The sequence below is a fragment of the Symphodus melops genome (genome assembly GCF_947650265.1).
Source record: "Symphodus melops genome assembly, chromosome: 15".
In the NCBI taxonomy this organism is placed as follows: domain Eukaryota; kingdom Metazoa; phylum Chordata; class Actinopteri; order Labriformes; family Labridae; genus Symphodus; species Symphodus melops.
Window position 1 is genome coordinate 19313473 of NC_136705.1, and position 18861 is coordinate 19332333.

Here is an 18861-nt window from a genome sequence, read left to right on the forward strand (position 1 = left end):
ACCATGTTATAGACTGAAAAAGACTTGGAATTTGATATATTGCCTCAATAATCTTAAACTGGCAGAGTCCAACTTGGAGTCAGTCTTTTAAAGCAGTTGATGCATTATAGTGTCCAGGGTGGACCAGATAGCTCTCTGTCCTGTACATTTCAGAATATCACAATGCTTTGCTGTCATTTTGATTCAACTCTAACATCCTGATCATTCCTCAATGAAATAACAAAAAAACACATAGAATTATTAGAGGCCCTCTGGTCCATTGCCCAGCCATTTGTTTTTTTGCACTCTGTGACACCACTGCATGGAGTGACATAACAGACTACATCCCTCGCACAGCACTACAGGTTTGCTTTCCGGTATATTTGCTGTGACAGAGGTTACAGCATTGACCCTCAGATTTGACCTACATCAGTGCTGGAATTTGAATTACAGGTGGTCGGTATATCTGCGTCACATGCTCTGTGAGTTGGCTTTGTCCTGCTTACAGAACAAAGCCCGGAGTCACGACCTTCAACGTCTGTATCAGAGAACACTCACAACGATCCCACGACGACACACAGCTAGTATCCACATCTGAGTCACACAGTAAATATGCACATTTGCGCTCATGTAAGGCATGTAAACACACATTGGTACACAGGTATGTAGACACAAGCACACGTAGAAAAACGGAGAAAAAAAAGAAGGAAAGTAAATATGGCAACTGAGGTGTGTGTGTATGTGTGGTGTGTGTGTGTGTGTGTGTGTGTGTGTGTGTGTGTGTGTGTGTGTGTGTGGGTGAGTAAACAAACACAGTCAGTGTCTGCGCTTTGTGAAGTACATGGCAAAGCTCCTCACACGAGTGGAATGAGCATCAGAGACACAGCAAGCTGTGAATGAACTGCTCTTATCAGCTACGTGCAGATCCCCACCACTGGAGGGGAACTAGCAAATATCACACGCCTAATTATAAGCAGACACACTCCTTGTCTCCTACTTTCACAATATAATGTCTTTTAACCTCACACTCTTGTTGTTGTTCCTCCAATGAAATCATCAGGGTGGAAAACACAATCAAGAATTCGGAGATTTCTGCAGGCTGCTGTTTCATAATAGATAAGAAGGTGATTAAAAAGTGATGACATTCCAGCTGCGGGCCTTTTACAGGTGAATTAGTGAGATGAGGAAGTTCTTGACGAGCAGCCATGAGTTGTCAAAACACCTCAACAGAAACACTGAATGCCAATTGAAGTGATAAACAAGGCTGAGGAATTTTTACAAGTGTTTCCTGAAGGCTATCCTGAATGGTGTGTTTGCGTTTTGCCCCAGGTTTAGGGGTTGCTGCACGCTCCGCCCTCGCCGCTTATCAATACCTGCCATCACTTTGTCGAACCTGAAATTCCTTTCTCAAAAATGTCAAGCAAAACGAATGCAACACAGCTTGCTTTTTGGTGGCAGGAAAGGGGGGAGGCCCGGCGTGGCAATGATTCACAGACAAATAAAATAAGCTGCGAAAAAACAAACCGTGCACGCACAGTTCAAAGTCAAATGTCATGAATGAGTCACTAAACAGCCTGATGGGAAGTACTCAGGAGGTGTGTAGAGTACAAACAACGCTTTAGAGCCAGAGAGGGAGAGAGAGAGAGAGCGAGAGAGAGAGAGAGAGAGAGAAAGAGGAAGTCAAAGCTGCTGCATGTGGCCGTGGGTGAGGTTTTTGGAGGATGCAGACGGTTTTAGCACTTAGCAACCCGGCTCAGCCTAACAGGAAGTGCTGCGGCTCAGTAACAGCTAACTGGAAGTCGTATTGTGTTTGAGTGTTTCCCATACAGGTCAAAAGACGATCGTGTTATTGTTTGCAAAGGACCGTCTGCTAATTAAGTTGTCAGTTTTAAGGTTAGATTGAACACTGATTGAACAGCCTGCAGCATCGTGTCTCTTTTTATTACCAGGCTAACCTTTCCTCGTTCACGTGGGGACCTTTTTATTTGCAATTATGAGACATTTTTAGGTGGAGCAAACGCTTTTTAAACACGAACCGAAGATTAAAAACCAAGAAGTATATGTGTCTGTGCGCTTCTTGTCCTTCCATGACTACACTCCTCCTCTCCCCCCCCTCCTCCTCCTCCTCCCCCTCCTCCTCCTCCTCCTCCTCCTCCTCCTCGTACTCCTCTTCTCTCTCCTAATGAGTGGACAGGCAGACAGGCTCTGGCCCCAAGCACAGGTCAACAACTTAAAAAAAGAATCCACAGTGGAAAGTGGGTCATCTTCTCTTGACATAGAAACACGAACGCTCATGCACACTGGCACTCTTTAAAAACGCCAACATGGATGTGTGCGCCTTCGAGTGGCCAAAAGTTGTTGAACGCACGATGCTGACAAGACGCCGAGGAGAAAGATGGAGACTTTAGTTGTTAATTAGTCCATTTTTCATGTGTTTGTCGTGCAAAATAAACTGAATACAGGATGAGAGGCTTGCATATGTTTGTATTTTTTATCGTTTGGAGAACGAGAGAAGCACTATAGGACCAAATTTAAAACGGGACAAGGCCCACAGCCCCCTCAAACTAACCCCAATTTAAACACCTCTTTCTCAAACTTTGAAGAGCACAACATGACCTTAACCTCAGCTGTAGCTCTGAGCCCACACAGCCCAGCAACAAGCCGGAAAACAACCAATAAATCATAGTATGTTTGTGCACAGTGCCCACCCACACACACACACGTACAAAAGCCAGCACAGAATAGCCTTATGACAGAACAGCATGTAGGTCAACCTGTGGTCAGCTGATCTGTCCTGATCCTGTCTTGTGTGAGCAGCCACAGTGCTTTAGACCCCACTCACACGAGCCTGTGTAACTCACGGCCTACATTTCGGATAAAAAAAAAAAAAAAAGTGATGTCAAAGCACACATTAAATAATAAATTGTTCTATATTTAGAGTTCTTAAAAGTACACAATCAAGCTCATTTGCAGCAGCTTTTTTTGCAACTCTACTTAATCTTCTTAGACGTCAACTGTTCTATTGGCCCGTTAACCCCTGATCCTGCCTGATGCATGCACACACAAACACGTCAAATAGTTCTGTGCAGAGATGCACACATGGATAGTGAAAACACACACAGAGACACACAGACACACTTACCCAGAGCCAAGCAAAGTCCCTGCACATCTCATCTCATTCCCTTCATAGCGCAGAGAAAAGACTCAAGTGTCACAAATGCTCCTGTTCCCGCAGAGGCCGGTGGCAACTCTCAAAGCTTTCGCTGCTCCCAAGCCTCCTGCCTGCGCCTTATCACTCTCACTCTCTGCACATATCCTTTACTCTCCTCACTCTTTCTTTCTTACTTCCTCTCTCTCTCCCTTCTCCTCCTGTCTTTCTCTCTCTTTTCTTTTTTTTTTTTTCTTTTGCTCACTCTTCTTTCCCCTCCCTTGCTCTCTGATCTGTCTTTTTCCCTTGTCCAGCGTCTGCACAATGCACATCAATTATTCAGAGGCAGTCTCCCGGTTTCTCTCCGGCTCATCCAATCAGAGCAGGGGCTGTGCACTAATGGGCTCCTGCTGTACCTGCTACCGGCTCCAACACACTCTCAAGACAGCGGGAAGAGGGGGAGGTGGAGGGGTGGATAGACAGAGGGAAGAAGAGGAGACAGCAGGAGGAGGAGGGAGGATGAGAGGAAGAGATAACGACAGTGAGTCGACGCAGACAAACAGGAGTAGAGATAGAGCAGGTAAGATATTCCAGTGATTCTCACCTCTGTCAGGAGGTGCTGTTATTGATGTGCTCAGGCTAGTCAGTGTAGCGCTTCATCGCTCCGTTTCTCTAAGCTGCTATCGCACACGAAGAAACACACATGCATAATCCGTCAATATGCCTGCCATTTGTCAGGAAGGGCAAAAAAAAACAAAAAAACCCCCAGAAGAAACAAGCAAAAAAACAAGCAAGCTCAGATTGCAAACTTGCATAGATGGGTGGAGCTTAATAAGCTTTGCAGGCTGGCTGAGAGCCAATGCATGAAAAAAAGGAAGTGGGAGAAGAAGGAAGTATGAGTTGTAAAGATCAATCTTTACAAAGGCTCGAAGCTATCAGCCTTATCAGAGAGGGGATTCCTGCCTGCAGGACAATCTAATCTGACAACATCCCCACGTCTTCATCAGAGGCAACTTTGTAAATCCAACTTACAACACACATCAGAGAGCAGCAGAGTGCGGCTGAATTAAAGACGAAGCAGGTTGAGGGTGAATCTGAGTTCAGTTTCTCCCTTACATAACCGATATTGAAAAAAAAAAGAAAGAAAAAAAACAGATCAATGAAAAAGAAAAATCTACATTGTCATTTTTTTTTTTCTCTCTCCTTACCAAAAAGTTGCAACGTGCAGCGCAGCAGAAGCGCAAGGGAAGCCCACTGGCCCTGTGACAGCGGAGGGAAGTTGTCTTTTGTGTGGCTTTGCGTGTGACAGACGTGCTCAGTCAGCGACACACTCAGAAAAATGTCTCGCACACACACAACAGCGGCATTGTCGGACAGAAATATAACTTGAAAAGGGGGTGTGTCAAAAAGCCCTTAAAGGGGGATGACGGGTGGGTGGGTGGGTGGGGGTTGAGTCCTGAGGTGTGAGTGCCAGATCAGTCAGCTCTGAACAAAAGGAGGATTTGAATCATTTGCTCATCCGGTTTTGACAAGAACAAAGTCTTCTGTGTAGAAAGGGCTCAGATGGGATATTAAGAAAATGAATTCACTTGCATCTGTGTAAACCAAACCAATTAAGTGGCGAGTGATAGAAGACCCAATCAGCCCCCGGCAGAAGAAGAAGCTACACTAATAAAGAAGTTCCCCTTAAGAATTCGTTCAATAAACTTAATAGTGAAGTTCTGGATGTAGTTTTCGGGGTTGCAAAGGGGTTTCATCATCTAAGGCGAACCGCTGGAGAGTGTGAGAGGAGAAGCCCGCGCACTAAAAATAACCCCCTTTTTCCTGTTAATAATTCAGCGCGCTGCTCTTACTCAGCAGTAATTAAATATAAAAGTCTGTAAGGTTGATTGGGTCAGTAACAAAGGATGCCTACACCTTCCTCTAGTTCTACACACGCAGCTCAAAGATGGAAGGAAAGACGGGGGTGAGAAAATCAATCAAGTGGACGTAAATTGAGACTGATAAGTGGAAGACGTGTCGTAGGAAGACAGAAAGTGTGTGTGTGTGAGTGTGTGTGTGTGTGTGTGTGTGTGTGTGTGTGTGTGTGCAGGCGCTTACACAAGTAAGTCTAAAGTCTAATGGGAGCACTTCTCTTCACTCTCTTGCTCTGCTTGCTGAATTATAGCAGTTGTTTAAGTGTTGTTCTTTCCTGAACTCAGTGCGTGTGTGAGTGTGTGTATGTGTGTGTGTGTGTGTGTGTGTGTGTGTATGTGTGTGTTTTGCAGGACACGGGGTGAGTTACAGCCACACCCTGGAAGTTTTTCCGTCACTGTTGACACAGCAGAGAGGTTGTTTTCCTGATGTGATCGCCTCGCGAGCGGCACGCTCTGTTGACCGACCGAGCGCTGACAGTTCTGCAGCTCTGCCGGGACGATTTCTCTTTTAATGTCAGCTGTGAGTGGGTGGTGGAATTTACCAACCATCTCGTACAAAGCTGTGTCCTCCACATCATGTTATCCCTTTTTCTTTTTCAAAGACTCGTTCTTAATCAGAGCTGAGGAAGAAGAGAAACGAAGAACAAAAACATCAAAGGCTATTAACCCTCCTGTAGATAAAAGGGATCTTTCAAAATTCCCAGCTGGTTTACCACAACAGCTTGAGCTTAAACTTGCGTGTGTATTCTGATAACACATGATGCCAACATAAATGATTGTAACATCGTTTCTTCTAAAACAACAAGCAGCAACCTGCAATGTGACTTAAAACATTAAAGATGTTTTTTTTTGAAGAACATAGCGATCATTCCGAGGAGCAGCTACTTATAATCCAGAACGAGTTGAGTCATGTTCAAAAAAATGAAACACAAACTGAGTCACAAGATGTACTCTCATCGCACTGAACCTCGAGAAGTCGCTGACATCACTGAGCAGAGGAGGTAGGAAAGTTGTCATAAAAAGTGCCGAACTTGTCATAATGGTAATCTGGAGGTTTATTATTGCAGCTCGCGCTTCAGAGGGAAAGAGAGCAAACTGCTGTGAAGCTTGGCGGCAGATTCACTTCACAGAGGAAGGAAACGCTAAAACCCTCGATAGATTACGAGGCTAATCTGATTTGTTGTCTGCTGAACTTCACTGCAGCAGCTTAGAGTCTAGTATAGTTACGTGAGTTTGTAGGGCAACAGCGCAACTATAATCTAATGAACATCTCGGACTACAGACTATGACAACCCCCCCCCCCCCCCCCCCCCAAAAAAAAAATCAATGTGCAAAAATCTAAACCTGGAAGGTGCTGTGTGTCAAGACAAAGTAAATCAGTCAGTGTTAGCTGCTAACATGCTATCAGCGTTAAAGCTGTGCAGCAGGGTCAACAAACAGTGCTAATGCTAGCTCACCTAACAGTATGCAAGTCCCCTCTCTGACTCACTCCAGATTAGAGCAATACACTAATCTCCCCCCGAGGCCTCACTGCGGGGTCACAATCTGCAGACAGCTCATCGGCAGCACTGTGCTGTTGCTGAAAATCCCCTGATGTCACTCGTCGGGTCTCTTGGGGCAGCAGTGCAGCTACAGGCATTTTGTGGTTTGTTTGCGGATTCTTTTATGTGGAAGACGCTGACAGATAAACACATGTAAAAATGAAAGAAAAGCAGAAGACGCATCTATTCAAACAGGATGGAAAATGTTCTTTTGACTGTAGATTTATCAATGAATCTTCATTTCTAGATTTGTTTTCCTCCCTTAAATGTCTGTCTGATCTGCTAGTACATGCATGCCCTCTGCAGCAGCCGACGTAATGTTTGTAATTGCTCTTCCTACAAACATCAGCTTCAATTAAAAATAGCTCAAGTTGTCAAACTGTTAAAAAAAAAAAAAGTAAGTAAGTAAGCAATTATTGCTTTATCAATGTCCTCTATAACTGCTTCTCTGAGAGAAAGCGTCTCTGTGATTGATCTGCAATCTTAAGAGCCTTCCTCTTCCCCCCTGAGAATCCCACAGAGAGCATCCCAGACTCCCCAGCCCTCGCATCGGCTCTCAAGTGTCAGATCTGTGGCCCTCTGTCGCCATGTGGGCTGTCGGGAGGATTGTGCTGGGGCTGCACAATTAGAAACACGTTCTACACACACACACAGACATACACTTACACAGACAGTAGAACGTAAAGCAGACCAAACAGACAGAGCGATAAAAACTCGTCTGCATCTTTGCCGATGCGCTTGTAAGGCAATTGCATGTTTGTCTGAGTTAGAGTGTGCATCACGTCTCCTCTGTCGCCCTCCCGTCTGCTCTCTCAGACAGACGTCCTTGTAGAGGAGGTAAGACGGATACTCAGTGAGTAAGATCGGCCCTGAGTCACATCTGCCTCCCACCCCAACAGCCTGCCTGCCTCTTCTAACGACTGGCTGCATCATATCTCTCCCCCCCCCCCCCCCCTCCACCCACCTACCTCGCATAATCACACTAAACTTCCCATTTGTCCACCATGCATAAACAGCTCTTTCCTGAAACCCGGTGCTGTCTTCTATTAGATCCCAGAACCATCAGCAGGCCTGAGGATGATTCCGATTGTCAGGTTGGCGCAGACAGACAGCAGTGCCTGGACAACAATCGCATTACACCGGCACAGGAGCACAGACAGAGAGAGAAATACAGCGATCAATATTGCACACCGCGTCTGTCTGACCACTTTAGTTCCTCCAAACAAGATCCTTCCCCAAACAACAGAAAGAGGATATTTAGCTTAACATGTCGGATTCACAGTAGCATTGTGAGTAAAAGATAGAAACTGATTCTGCCCTCTCGTTTGTTCAGTCACAACACCGCCTAAAATATCTGTGTGTGTCATGAAACACAGACATATCATCTTGTCACCAAAACAAAAATATCAGACAGTATAATCCAAATATTTAGCTCCAGCTACTCCCATTTATGTAACAGCCACACTGAGGTTTATCTGTGTTCTGACTGGCTGGGTACAGCTTTGTCAGGTCTCTGTCAGGCAGAGCGAGCGGTCCAGCAAACATCAGCGACACCTCCCAGGCCATCCATCTCTTCCCTTTCTCTCTCTCCTCTCTCTCTGCCTCTGCACATTTCACTTTGACAAATGCACATGAACAGGCCGCTCCTGCAGGACTGTGGGAGCGAGACGAGAGGGGAGGTTTGAATCCAGAGGGGTTGGATTTTGATAGATAAATGTCAGAGAGAGGGGCTGCTGTTCCGCCTTTCTTCCGCACTGCATGTGTGTGCGCATGCCGACTGCACATGGGGGTTTGTGTGGGAAAGACTGTTGAGTAGGCTGTTTTTGTGATGCTACCACCCAGACAGCTCATCTCAATAGCACATCAATGTTTAATGCAGGCTAAAAATATCTGACATTATAATGCCCTATGGGCCTCTTGTGTACTGTCTATGATCGTACTTGTTTGGAGACAGCTAAAAATGTCCAAAACACAGATTCATGGGACACTTTTACGCCTTTATACTTCTTTAAAGCAAGCAAGTAATAATTTGCAAAGTTCACAGTCTGTCAGTTTAAAGGGCTTCAAACAGAAGAAGCAGCTACGTGTTGCATTCATGGCGTCAGATGAAGAAGGAAACGAGAAACACCTCTGATTGGATGATGACTTCAAGGCATTTGGTGTGTCGAATGTCGTGAAAAAGTGAACAAGTAATAGCATGAGGAACAATGAGCACTGTGTCATCAACTGAATTGCACATCGACAGCAGACATGAGATGATGTATAGAGCATGCATCTGCTGGTGGGCTGGAGGGGGGGGAATAAAAGAAGAAGAACAAACAAAGTTGGATCTTACCTGCAGACTTGGGAGTGAATTTGTCCCTGTTGGCAGCACACACAGCCAGCAACCTGTAGCCCAGGTCCAAGTCAAAGCCCTGCTGAGCAGCCACACGACTCACCACCTGCAGGGACACAGCAGCGGATCATGAGAACAAGAGATGTGTCGGTAACATTTTTGTTATTCCTGCAAAAGGACGAAATTGTTTGACTGACATAAGAGTCTCTTCTTGTACTTGAATATTCCTGGGATAATGTTACATGATTATTATTATTTATTTTTTTTACCTGGAAACTGCAGATTTGTTGTTTCGCTGAGGAACTATAGCGTCAGATAATTGCTAAACCCAGTTCACCAATCTAAAAGGTAAACAGACTTGAGAGCTCGTGATTTTCAGAGGTGCCTAACTGAAGTGTCCATGAGTTTTAACTAATCCATTTTATTCATACTTATACACTGCCGACGAAGCAGTGGGAGCAAGTTAAGTGTCTTGCCCAAGGACTCATCCGACATCCGTTGCCGCCGGAGCTGGGGATTTGAACCTCCAACCTTCCGGTTAAGGACGACCGACTCGACCGCTGAGCCACAGCCGCCCCAAGGCAGTCTCCACAGGTAGAAACTCAAAAGGGAACTACTGCTGTTATTTAAACAAGTGTAGAATAAAAAAAACGATGTGTATATCATTATGTTCTGTACCTGTTTTAGCATCAATTAACTAATCCATCTGTGTTGAACTTATGCCGTACTCTGTGATATCTGTGATCTCACATGCTCCGTGCCCTCTTAATAAACATGCAGCTTCAGTAAAGGAATGTAATCATTGCTCCTTGTTAATTCTGTTTGTATTTGGAGCCACTGTTATCTCTGAACTTCATTTGCTTCAGACACACACAGAATAAACACTCGCACTGTCAAACACAGACGCAGGGAGATAAACGTGGAGTCTGCAGTCTGGATTGCTCTGCTGACAAACAAGACGAGCATGATGACTCCATTGACCTCCAGAGAGAGAGAGAGAGAGAGAGAGAGAGAGAGAGAGGGAGCCAAACCACAGTCACTGTGCAGAACGAGGGGAAGTCTCTGAAAGGTTAGCCTTAAACAAACGGAAACAGAGATCTTGTCCTGGTTATAGGTCGACGCTTCTATTCACCACACACAAGTGATATATTAGGCATTGAGTAATATCCCACTGGATAATGATTACGTGAAGCAAGAAGAAAACTGGTATGTAAAATGTGGTTTTGCAGCGCTTTTTTACAGGGGTTACAAGAAAAAGGAACTTCCCCAAAACTGTAGGACTGCATCATCCTCGCATGTTAATGACTTCAAAATGAGGTTGTAAATTTATGGGACATGAAGCAGGAGCCTCCCAGACTCCATTCCAAATGTTGAGGGATGCTGAGTGATGTTAAACAGGACTCGGGAGACAGGGGTAAATCATTATCGGAGGGGGAAACCCCCCCCTCGCTTTTATCTGCTAACAGATGACAACTCCTCTGCTCCCTCTGACCTCAAAACACACATAACAGTTAACAGGGTCAGCCGAGGTGCCTTTTTAGAGAGCCAACATCACAGCAAGCAGCTACCATAAAGTTCCTCTGAACACTGGCTGAAGAAAAAAAACAATTAAAAGCCTGTCAATAAAGTCAAACATGATGTCGTCTTTGGTCGTTTTAATGAAGAGATGCTGCTGTTTAATTCCCGTTTTTACAGTTAATCATGTTACTTGCGTTTGAAGCTGTTTAGCAGACATGTTGGATGACGTTCCAGGGATGAGCGCTTCACGACATAATCTTTTTCAACCCGACCACATTATGCAAACGATGACGGCTCCGACAAACGCTCGGATCATGTTTGTTGTCAATCGTTTAATTTCCTGTGCGAGTGAGTGTGCCCTGCAGTTTGCAGAGGGCAGGCAGCCAGCTACAGAGGCTAGCATAGATTCAACACGGCTTTAGCAGTGTTCCACCTCTCATAAGCCTTTTTTCCTCTTTAATCTCCATCGGAGGATGTACACCCAGACCCATATTCCTGTCAATATGAAAACTGTGGTGTAAGAGCGCGCTGCAGGGTTACTGGGCCGTTCAGATACTGGTTTAGCAGGAAGGAAGAAAAGCAGCAGTCGTGTGGTTTCTTTCTGCTTGTTGAAGCAGCCGTATGTGATCGACGGCTCCTAATGAACTAAGTGGGCGTTTTTGAAAATCTGCAATACCAGAGGCAGGAAAAAAGACAGATATCTGCATGCACTGACATTACTCGAACCCTCGAGAAAAGACGCACACAACCAGCAAGAAGAACAGTTCTGAACACATAGGTTAACAGACCTGATTTAAAGTGAAGCATGCTAAAATAAAGAAGGAGTCTGGATGTGGAGGGTGCAGGACATATCTCAGATTTTAGTGCATCCTGTGTCCCTTAAATATGTTTCTAATATTTGATCGGCATTTATAGAATGTACTTGAAGACTGTCCATGTGGTTTAAGCTTTCCTTCACAACTACAAATATAACTCAACATTTCTCTTTTTCCGTCATAAAGCTTTTCCGTTGAATTGCGTTTTTATGGAAAGAACTGGGCTAACACTGTTAAAAGAAACACTATGTATATTAAGCTATGATAATTTTATATTTTATTTTTACTTTTTAGATTGACTATATCTATTTTTTATTACTCGTGAGTAGAATCTGATTTCTAAATTCTTTCTACTACTGTTTGGGTTCATTTTCAATCCATCCATCCACAAAATGAAGAAAAAAAAAAAAAAAAGCTAACAGTGTCTAGCAGACAGCGCTCATGTTGCAGCAGCGGCTCCCTTCTGTCATTTTTTTTATTGACTCAGTGCACCCACGATCCGAGGATGACCTCCACTTATTCAAAATGCCAGGGGGAAAAGGAATCTCCATATGAGCCTTACATTCAATTTCACTCAGCTAACATAAATGTCATGATGGATATATATGCACAGTGGTCTTTACATTTCAATTCAGCGCTCTGATACAGAGCCAGCGAGGTTTGTATAAAGAATCCTTGATAAAGAATGAACCGACTTGTTGTGCGCTGTAATTCTCCAGATAAGAGGCTGTTTGCTCTCGGAGTCTGATGAAACAATTTAGCTGATGGAAACAGCCCCATGCTGAGAGGGAGCTCAGTGGTGGGCTCCATTGTATGGCTCTTTATCAGCCTTTAAGAGGCTTTTATTGTGATTTGCACATTAATGAGCATTTATCTGTTTGCTCACGCTACCACTTCAGCTGCGAACAATGTTCCTTCAGTGTGCTGCCCCGTGTGTCAGTGTGACCCATCTCAGCGATAAACGCATGAAACTTTCAATTCTCTGCTCCGAAGCCTCTTTTCACACATGTGACTGTGCGTGTAATGTAAGTGTGAGTGCGGGTAATGTATGTGTGAGCTTTTTCCACACACCTGGTGCAGGGTAGCTCTCTGGCCCTGAGCCAAAATCAATGAATGGTAACTGGTGAACTGAAAGGCTGTAGCCAGGGGTTACTGGCTACCCACAGTCCTGTTCATGCCTCTTTTTTTTTGTTGAGTGTGTGTGCATGTGCGGGTGTGTGGGTGTGTGCGTAGCGCTTAGTGCAGAGAAGCAGTGGGTGACAAGCACTTTAACCTGTGTCGCTGGATCCTGAGAGCCTGAAGCAGCCTTTAATAACTGTTGGATACATACTTGTTGCGACTACAGGCTGCCATCCAACCGTTTAAACTGAAACCATTGAGTGGACCAAACACAAGGCAATATGAATTTAAGGCCACACTCCTCAGAGGTGGACGCATCAGTCCATTTTTTTTTTTTTTCCTCTCCCAAAAAAAATGTAATTATTGTTTTGCTCACGTCTCCAAAAAAGTACCTGAAAGACTCAAAGTGAAAACCATAATTATTGTTTGCGTACCGTGAGACATCCCATGAGGCTTTGCTCGAAAGGTCGCTGGAAGGCCCGGGGATCTCCACACCAGTCGAGCAGCTCTGTGGCCGCTGAGTGGAAGTTGGCCGGGTTTTGTAAGTGCTGTGCAAACACAGAGGAACAAGACGGCCATTAGAAACAATGAGAAATAATGAACATTTTCTTTTTTTTCTCCCCACATTCAGTACAAATTGGAAAAACAGTCAAACCAAACAGTTTTGCAGCCTTCGCTCTTTCCCCCAAACTGCCTTGATTTAATGTCTTGTGTTTCTGCACAACCCTGTGAGGACCTTGACTCCTTCCAGTGTACGCCCACTCAGTCCTCTGATGCATTGTGGGAAGAAGATCACACCCATACCAACAATGATGCCAGTGTTTCCTGTTAATCTCTCTTGGCAACACCCAGCCTTCGCCCCCATGACCCACACGGCAACCAAACCTCTTCTTTCCCTCCACTCCTTCTTTCTCTCTTCCCCTCTTTCATTGCCTGTTTTCAGAGTGTAACAGAGCCTCAGCCGGCAGCGCGAGTCCACTGGCTGCCTTGGCGGCTCACAAAGAAAAACAACCTTGGTCCTGGCAGCTATGTGTGCGGACTCAATGTGCGCCGTTGGTGTGTTGTCTAATCTCTTTCAGTCTCTGTCTGTCTCTCGTGCTTGTTCACTGAGGCCTGAAACAGTCGAGTCTTTTCTTCCCAGTGTCTGAAGGCTACTCGGGCTGGCAGGACACAATAAGCGGTTTTAAAATTGGGCTCCCTTTCTCTACGGCTCAGGAGGTTAATAGCTCTGAAATGGCGCAGAGCTGCGGCTCGTTCACTTCGGCGAGATTGAGCCCACTTGAAAGCGTTCATTATTCTCATCTGGAGCTGAAGCGTTTTGTTTTGTGTGCTCGTGAAGAGAAGGTACACTATTGTCTTTAGGGGGCAGCAGAGGTGAGCAGGGTTTTTTTGGGGGGTTTTTTTTCTCAAAGGGCAGTTGTGTGACAAAAGGGGTTCTTGGGTGTGAACCGGGCCTAACATGTCAGGCCTGGGACCCCGCCTGCCTGCCTGCCTGCCGAGAAAATCTCCAATGATATCATGAGTTTCAAGAGAGGAGCCTTGAGTGACTCATCCTTTTTGATGTGAAGATTAGCCTTTATTGAGTGAGCGGTGGACTCTCGCGGGGGGTTTGACTGACCATGAAGAGCAGCGGGGAGAGATGCTGTTGCTGAGTGAGATTGAGGAGGAGGCGGAGAAGAGCCTGTTCTAGATGAGTGATATAATCTGGCATTATTGCTGCTTGATGGGAGGCATATCAGCCTCCAGCGCGAGAGAGAATCAGAACTGGCACAGCAGGGGCTGTCTGTCTGCATCTGAACTCACAGCTCCTCCTGCTGCAGCACTCGCCACCGACTCTGCCTGACAACCTCGACTCTGGTGTGAGGTGGGGGAGGAGGAGGAGGAGGTTTTTTTATTTTTTAGGAGGCCTGAGCTGCTTGTGTTGTTGTTGCTGTTCAGGGTTGGATGAGGACAAGAACATAGAGGGTGGGGGGGGGGGGGGTTTGCAGAAGAGGCAGCAGCACTGATGGGGTTTGAGTAGACAGAGACAGACGTTTGACAGACCGTCCTCCGCAAGATGATGGACTCACTTGCCCTCTTTTCAGGGCCAGTCAAGGATCAGTCTGTGCTTTCTTACCTGGCTGCATGAAAAGCAGCACAACACCTGGCGCCCTGCCAGCGGCTTTCCCCAAACAGAAACAACACCCTGCTGGCAGAGCCGCCGCCGCCGCACGCTCGGCCTGACTCTCTGCCTTTGAAGTCTGCTTTACTACGAGTTCTATTACATCCTGCGCCTTGGAGTATATAAACCAAACTACAATTAGTGCCTTTATTAAGCCCGACGTGTTAACTCAGGCTTTTTAGGGCTTATCAGTGACGCCTGAGAGAGTAATTGAGGAGACTTTGTGAAGTGTGTAGTGGCAATCCTGCAAGAATTCTACTCATTCAAGAAAAGCTTGAAATATTTATTTTAAAAGAGGTTGACGTCAGGCTTAACTTCATACTAAGTGCTGAGCCTGCTTAGATAATGGGTGCTTAGGAGTTTGAGATGGGGTGGGGGGGGGATATGTCACCTCATAATCACAAGCTCAAAGCCTGATCAGTCCCCGATTCACTGTAAGGCATGGTGTCGCATGGATGTTGGGAGATATAAAGGATCACACCCACATAGTATAAACAAATGAGCCCACAGTCAGCCAGCCAGTTCTTGTAGACAATTAATCACAGGCAGAGGCGGTAGCCCTGGGTTACGTCTGCCTGTCTGTCTGACTGTCTGTCTGACTGACTGTGTCGTTTCCTCTCTATCTGTCTTTGAGGAATCTCTTTAAAGCTGGCAGGCAATGCAACGTTTCAGCAAAGCAAAACACAAGGGCCAGAATACGACGGGCGACAGGAACGTGATGTACAGTAAAGGAGCGCAGAGAATCCGAGAAGGAGAGTCAGTTATGATGCTTCAAAGTTGTTTTCACTGCCAGATTTACCTCTCTCTCTCTCTCTCTCTCTCTCTCTCTCTCTCTCTCTCTCTGACCCTGTGCAACATGATCTGTGTGACTGCAGCTAATGGCCAGATAAACTGAAGTCCATATATGGTGCTGAAAGGAGAAAGAGGATTCTTGTGTTTTCACCCCTCGATTCTCAGTCTGCATGCTTCTGACAGCTGCTAAAGGCTGCTAAACATGAATCTTAATACACACCTGTTTGATGCACAGCAGCCTGTCATTGGTCTGCTGGATGTGCCGGTCCATTGACGGTAACGTGTTCATCTTGATGTCTCTACCGGGACGCCATTAAAAGCTCTTTAGTCTCTGAAAGGAGAAGAAGTGGAGAGACACGTCTGTCAGAACAGGTTTTTCTTTTCTTTTTGTTTTGTTGTTGTTGGTCAGGTCTTGTATGTTAAGTGATCGTAGCCTCTTAAGTCAAACAGCTTCTTTTTTTTAGCAGCTTGACAAACTCACAAACAAGGAAAGTGACTCATAGAAGGGCTTGAACCAACTCAAGTGTGTCATGTTTTTTTGGCAAAAAAATGTGAAAATGAGACGTTCCAAAGCAGGGCAGATAAAAAAAAACAACTTTGTAGTTTTTCCAAATGACAGTAACTCAATTGAATAATGTTTGCAACTGCTGTAAGATGTGTTTCAGCTGCGACTAATTTGCACACACATAACACTTATGTGTTTGCATCTCTTTGTTTGTGTCTTTATGTTGCTGATGAGAAACAACAGAAGAAATCCAGCTTTGTGCTTAATGCTCCGACCAGGCTGGATTAAGAGACATCGTGCTGGTTCGCCTGCGATGCCTCTGTCCCCTCAACATCCCTCTGTGTTTATCTCCATCATACTGCTCAGCCTCACATTCCTCCACACAAAAGGCAAACTAGAAAACCACAGGTAGGTGGGTGGGTGGGGGGGGGGGGGGGGGGGGGGCTCTAGAAAGCTGCTCAGTACTGATAAAGGGTCTCCGAAGATCTCCCGCTGTGACAAGCAGATCGAGAGAACAGAAAACGATACAAGCGCAGCGCCCAGCTGGGGAGGGTTTTTTTTAAATTTTTTATTTTTATGTTCAACGCTGAGCTTATTTCACAAAGAGTGAAGCAAGTCTCTCTGTCTCATTCTCTTTCAGACACACACACACACACACACACACACACACACCAAAAGAGCATGTAAATACAAAAGCTGATGTTAAGCGTAAAGGTAAAACTTCAAAGGAACACTTTCTGAATAAGAGTGTATTACTAATCCTCTGAGCTTGAGCATTAGCAGAGTCGAATTACCTGGAGTGCACTTGCACAAATTCTTAAACAACAGCGGATACATTTCAGGGAATGAGTAAAGGGGAATTCTAGAGCCAATGTGGTCAAACAGTGGGCAGCAAGATGACTCCTTTCAGATTATCTGCTCATGATGCTGCAGTGGTTGCAGACTATCTGTGAGAAAAAAAAAGTCCCCACCAAACAGCTCATTAACCATCCAGTAGGCCACAAAGCCAGCCTGACCACGCACAATCTGACCAGAACTTTGGGTGGCCTACTTCTGCTCTGCTGTGGTGTCTCCCTGCATCCAGCAGAGGTCTCCCTCTCCTGCTGCTAATCAGCATGTCTCTTTCACTCTACTCCACCCGGAGCAAGTGGTCCAGAGAGGGCTCCTTTAAGCCCCTGACAAGTGCTACAAATCCCCTTCAGCAAGCCAGGCAGCTCCACGGACCGCTAACAGGGCACGCTCCCGCCCCGGCGCTGGCCGCCTGACCTTGTGGCTATTGATTAACTGTTTCTCCTCCAGTTTCCCTTCCTGCTGCCCCAACACACGGAGCCAGAGGAGGAAGAAGGAAGGAGGAGAAGGAGGAGGAGCGTTGGAGGGGGATGAGAATTCAGCCTGTTTTGCCTAATAATCTCCCCCTCCTCCCCAATTGCATACTCGCAAGCACGAATCCTTCTCCCACCAAGGAGCTGTTCTTTTGTTAGTCAATTAAGAGACAGGCCCTCGGGTTCTAAAAGGATAATGAGTGAGGAGGAAAAGTGACTTCAGTGGTGGGCGTCGTAACTGAGATAAGAAGTCAACCCACCTGATTGACTGTCCACGCTGACGACCACACATCCCCTTCCATGTTCAGGCGGGAAATGTGTTACATAAGAGACTGTGCTTCAGTGGAAACACGCCACACATCCTCACTTTTCATCTTTGTCTCAATAAAAGTGTAATTTGTGGTATTATCATACCAAGAGAAACACTTTTACTTCACTTCAGATTGACTGATTACGTCCTGACTGGAGAAAATAAAGTTTAACCACAGGAGAGAAAAGTGATTTTTCTTATCTAACCTCCATTTTTATCTTCTTTGTTTTTTTTTTTTTTTAGACTTTCCCGGCTGCTGCTGTCATTGTTTGAACATGTAGAGGCAGGAGATGCATCTTTATTGTCTCCCAAACATCTTAATCAGCTCCTCTCAGCACTGCTTACCAGAGGTGCAAAGCAAAAAAAGATTACCCATCCAATTATGTTGTTCATATCACAGCCGCCATTTAAAACAGCAGTGTGTGTGTGTGTGTGTGTGTGTGTGTGTGTGTGTGGGGGGGGGGGGGGGGGGGGGGGGGGGGGGGGGGGAGATACTGCCATAAAATAAAACAATACCTCCACAAATAAAGCTGAAATTGGAAGAAGCTGTCTAAAAAAATCTCACTTTTTTTTGTTTCCCTCTTCTCTTTCCTGAGACAAACACGCTGGGGGAAGTGGGGCAAGAAATACGCTTTCAGAAACAAAAGCAGCGTAATACGAAAGCAGTGGAGTATGTCAGGAAGGGGGCAAAAAGGCCCAGCCTGTGTGTGTGTGTGTGTGTGTGTGTGTGTGTGTGTGTGGGGGGGGGGGGGGGGAATTATCTATTTATTATCAGCAGTATTACACATACTTATTCACACACACACACACACACACACACACACAGTCAAATGACTAGCACCTTCGTCATGTGCAGCTTTGTTTTTATGAATGTGATCAGTCAGAGGGGGTTGAATGGAGGCAGGAGCTCATACTGCACTCCAACACGGTCTATCACATAGGAGAACATTAGCAGCTAGGCTATGGTATGACACAATATGAATACAGTGATAGCACTTCTTGAGACATCATCACAGATAATCGGGACACACGCGGGACATTTTCATGGGCAAAGCGCGCTGGAAAACTCGAGGACGCAAAATATTCATTCACATCCAAAAACAGTATGATGCATGATGATGAAAGACAAAAACTAAAACACACAGTGAATGAAGATGGGAGTGCGCCACAGTAATAGCATCAATACAGAGTGAAAACATTCATCCCTGTTGTGGTCTTCTTGACCGTATTTTTTGCAGAAATGTAACTGATTAAATGTAATGGGACAAAGATTTGGTAAACAACGTAGGCTAGGCCTTTTATTTTATTTTTACACAAAACAACAATCTGAAGACAGTTGCCAAACCCATACCTCACTAACAGTATCCTGCAGACCAAAGGGACAGTCTCTAAATAAGTAC

At 45.4% G+C, this 18861-nt stretch overlaps 1 protein-coding gene across 3 annotated transcripts in view; it reads right to left on the reverse strand.

Moving 5' to 3' along the window:
• zmiz1a (zinc finger, MIZ-type containing 1a) overlaps positions 1 to 18861 on the reverse strand; it is a 109266-nt gene that overhangs the window by 19082 nt on the left and 71323 nt on the right. For 2 of the 3 annotated variants that reach the window (XM_079362729.1, XM_079362730.1), the window contains exons 4-6: positions 15545 to 15655; positions 12806 to 12919; positions 8920 to 9025 (exon numbers count right to left, since the gene is read on the reverse strand). In XM_079362729.1, the coding sequence (XP_079218855.1) occupies positions 8920 to 9025; positions 12806 to 12919; positions 15545 to 15613 (289 nt within the window). In that variant the 5' untranslated portion in view covers positions 15614 to 15655. Of the gene's footprint in view, positions 1 to 3121; positions 4625 to 8919; positions 9026 to 12805; positions 12920 to 15544; positions 15656 to 18861 lie in introns of those variants that run through there. The other variant, XM_079362731.1, reaches the window with a different exon arrangement.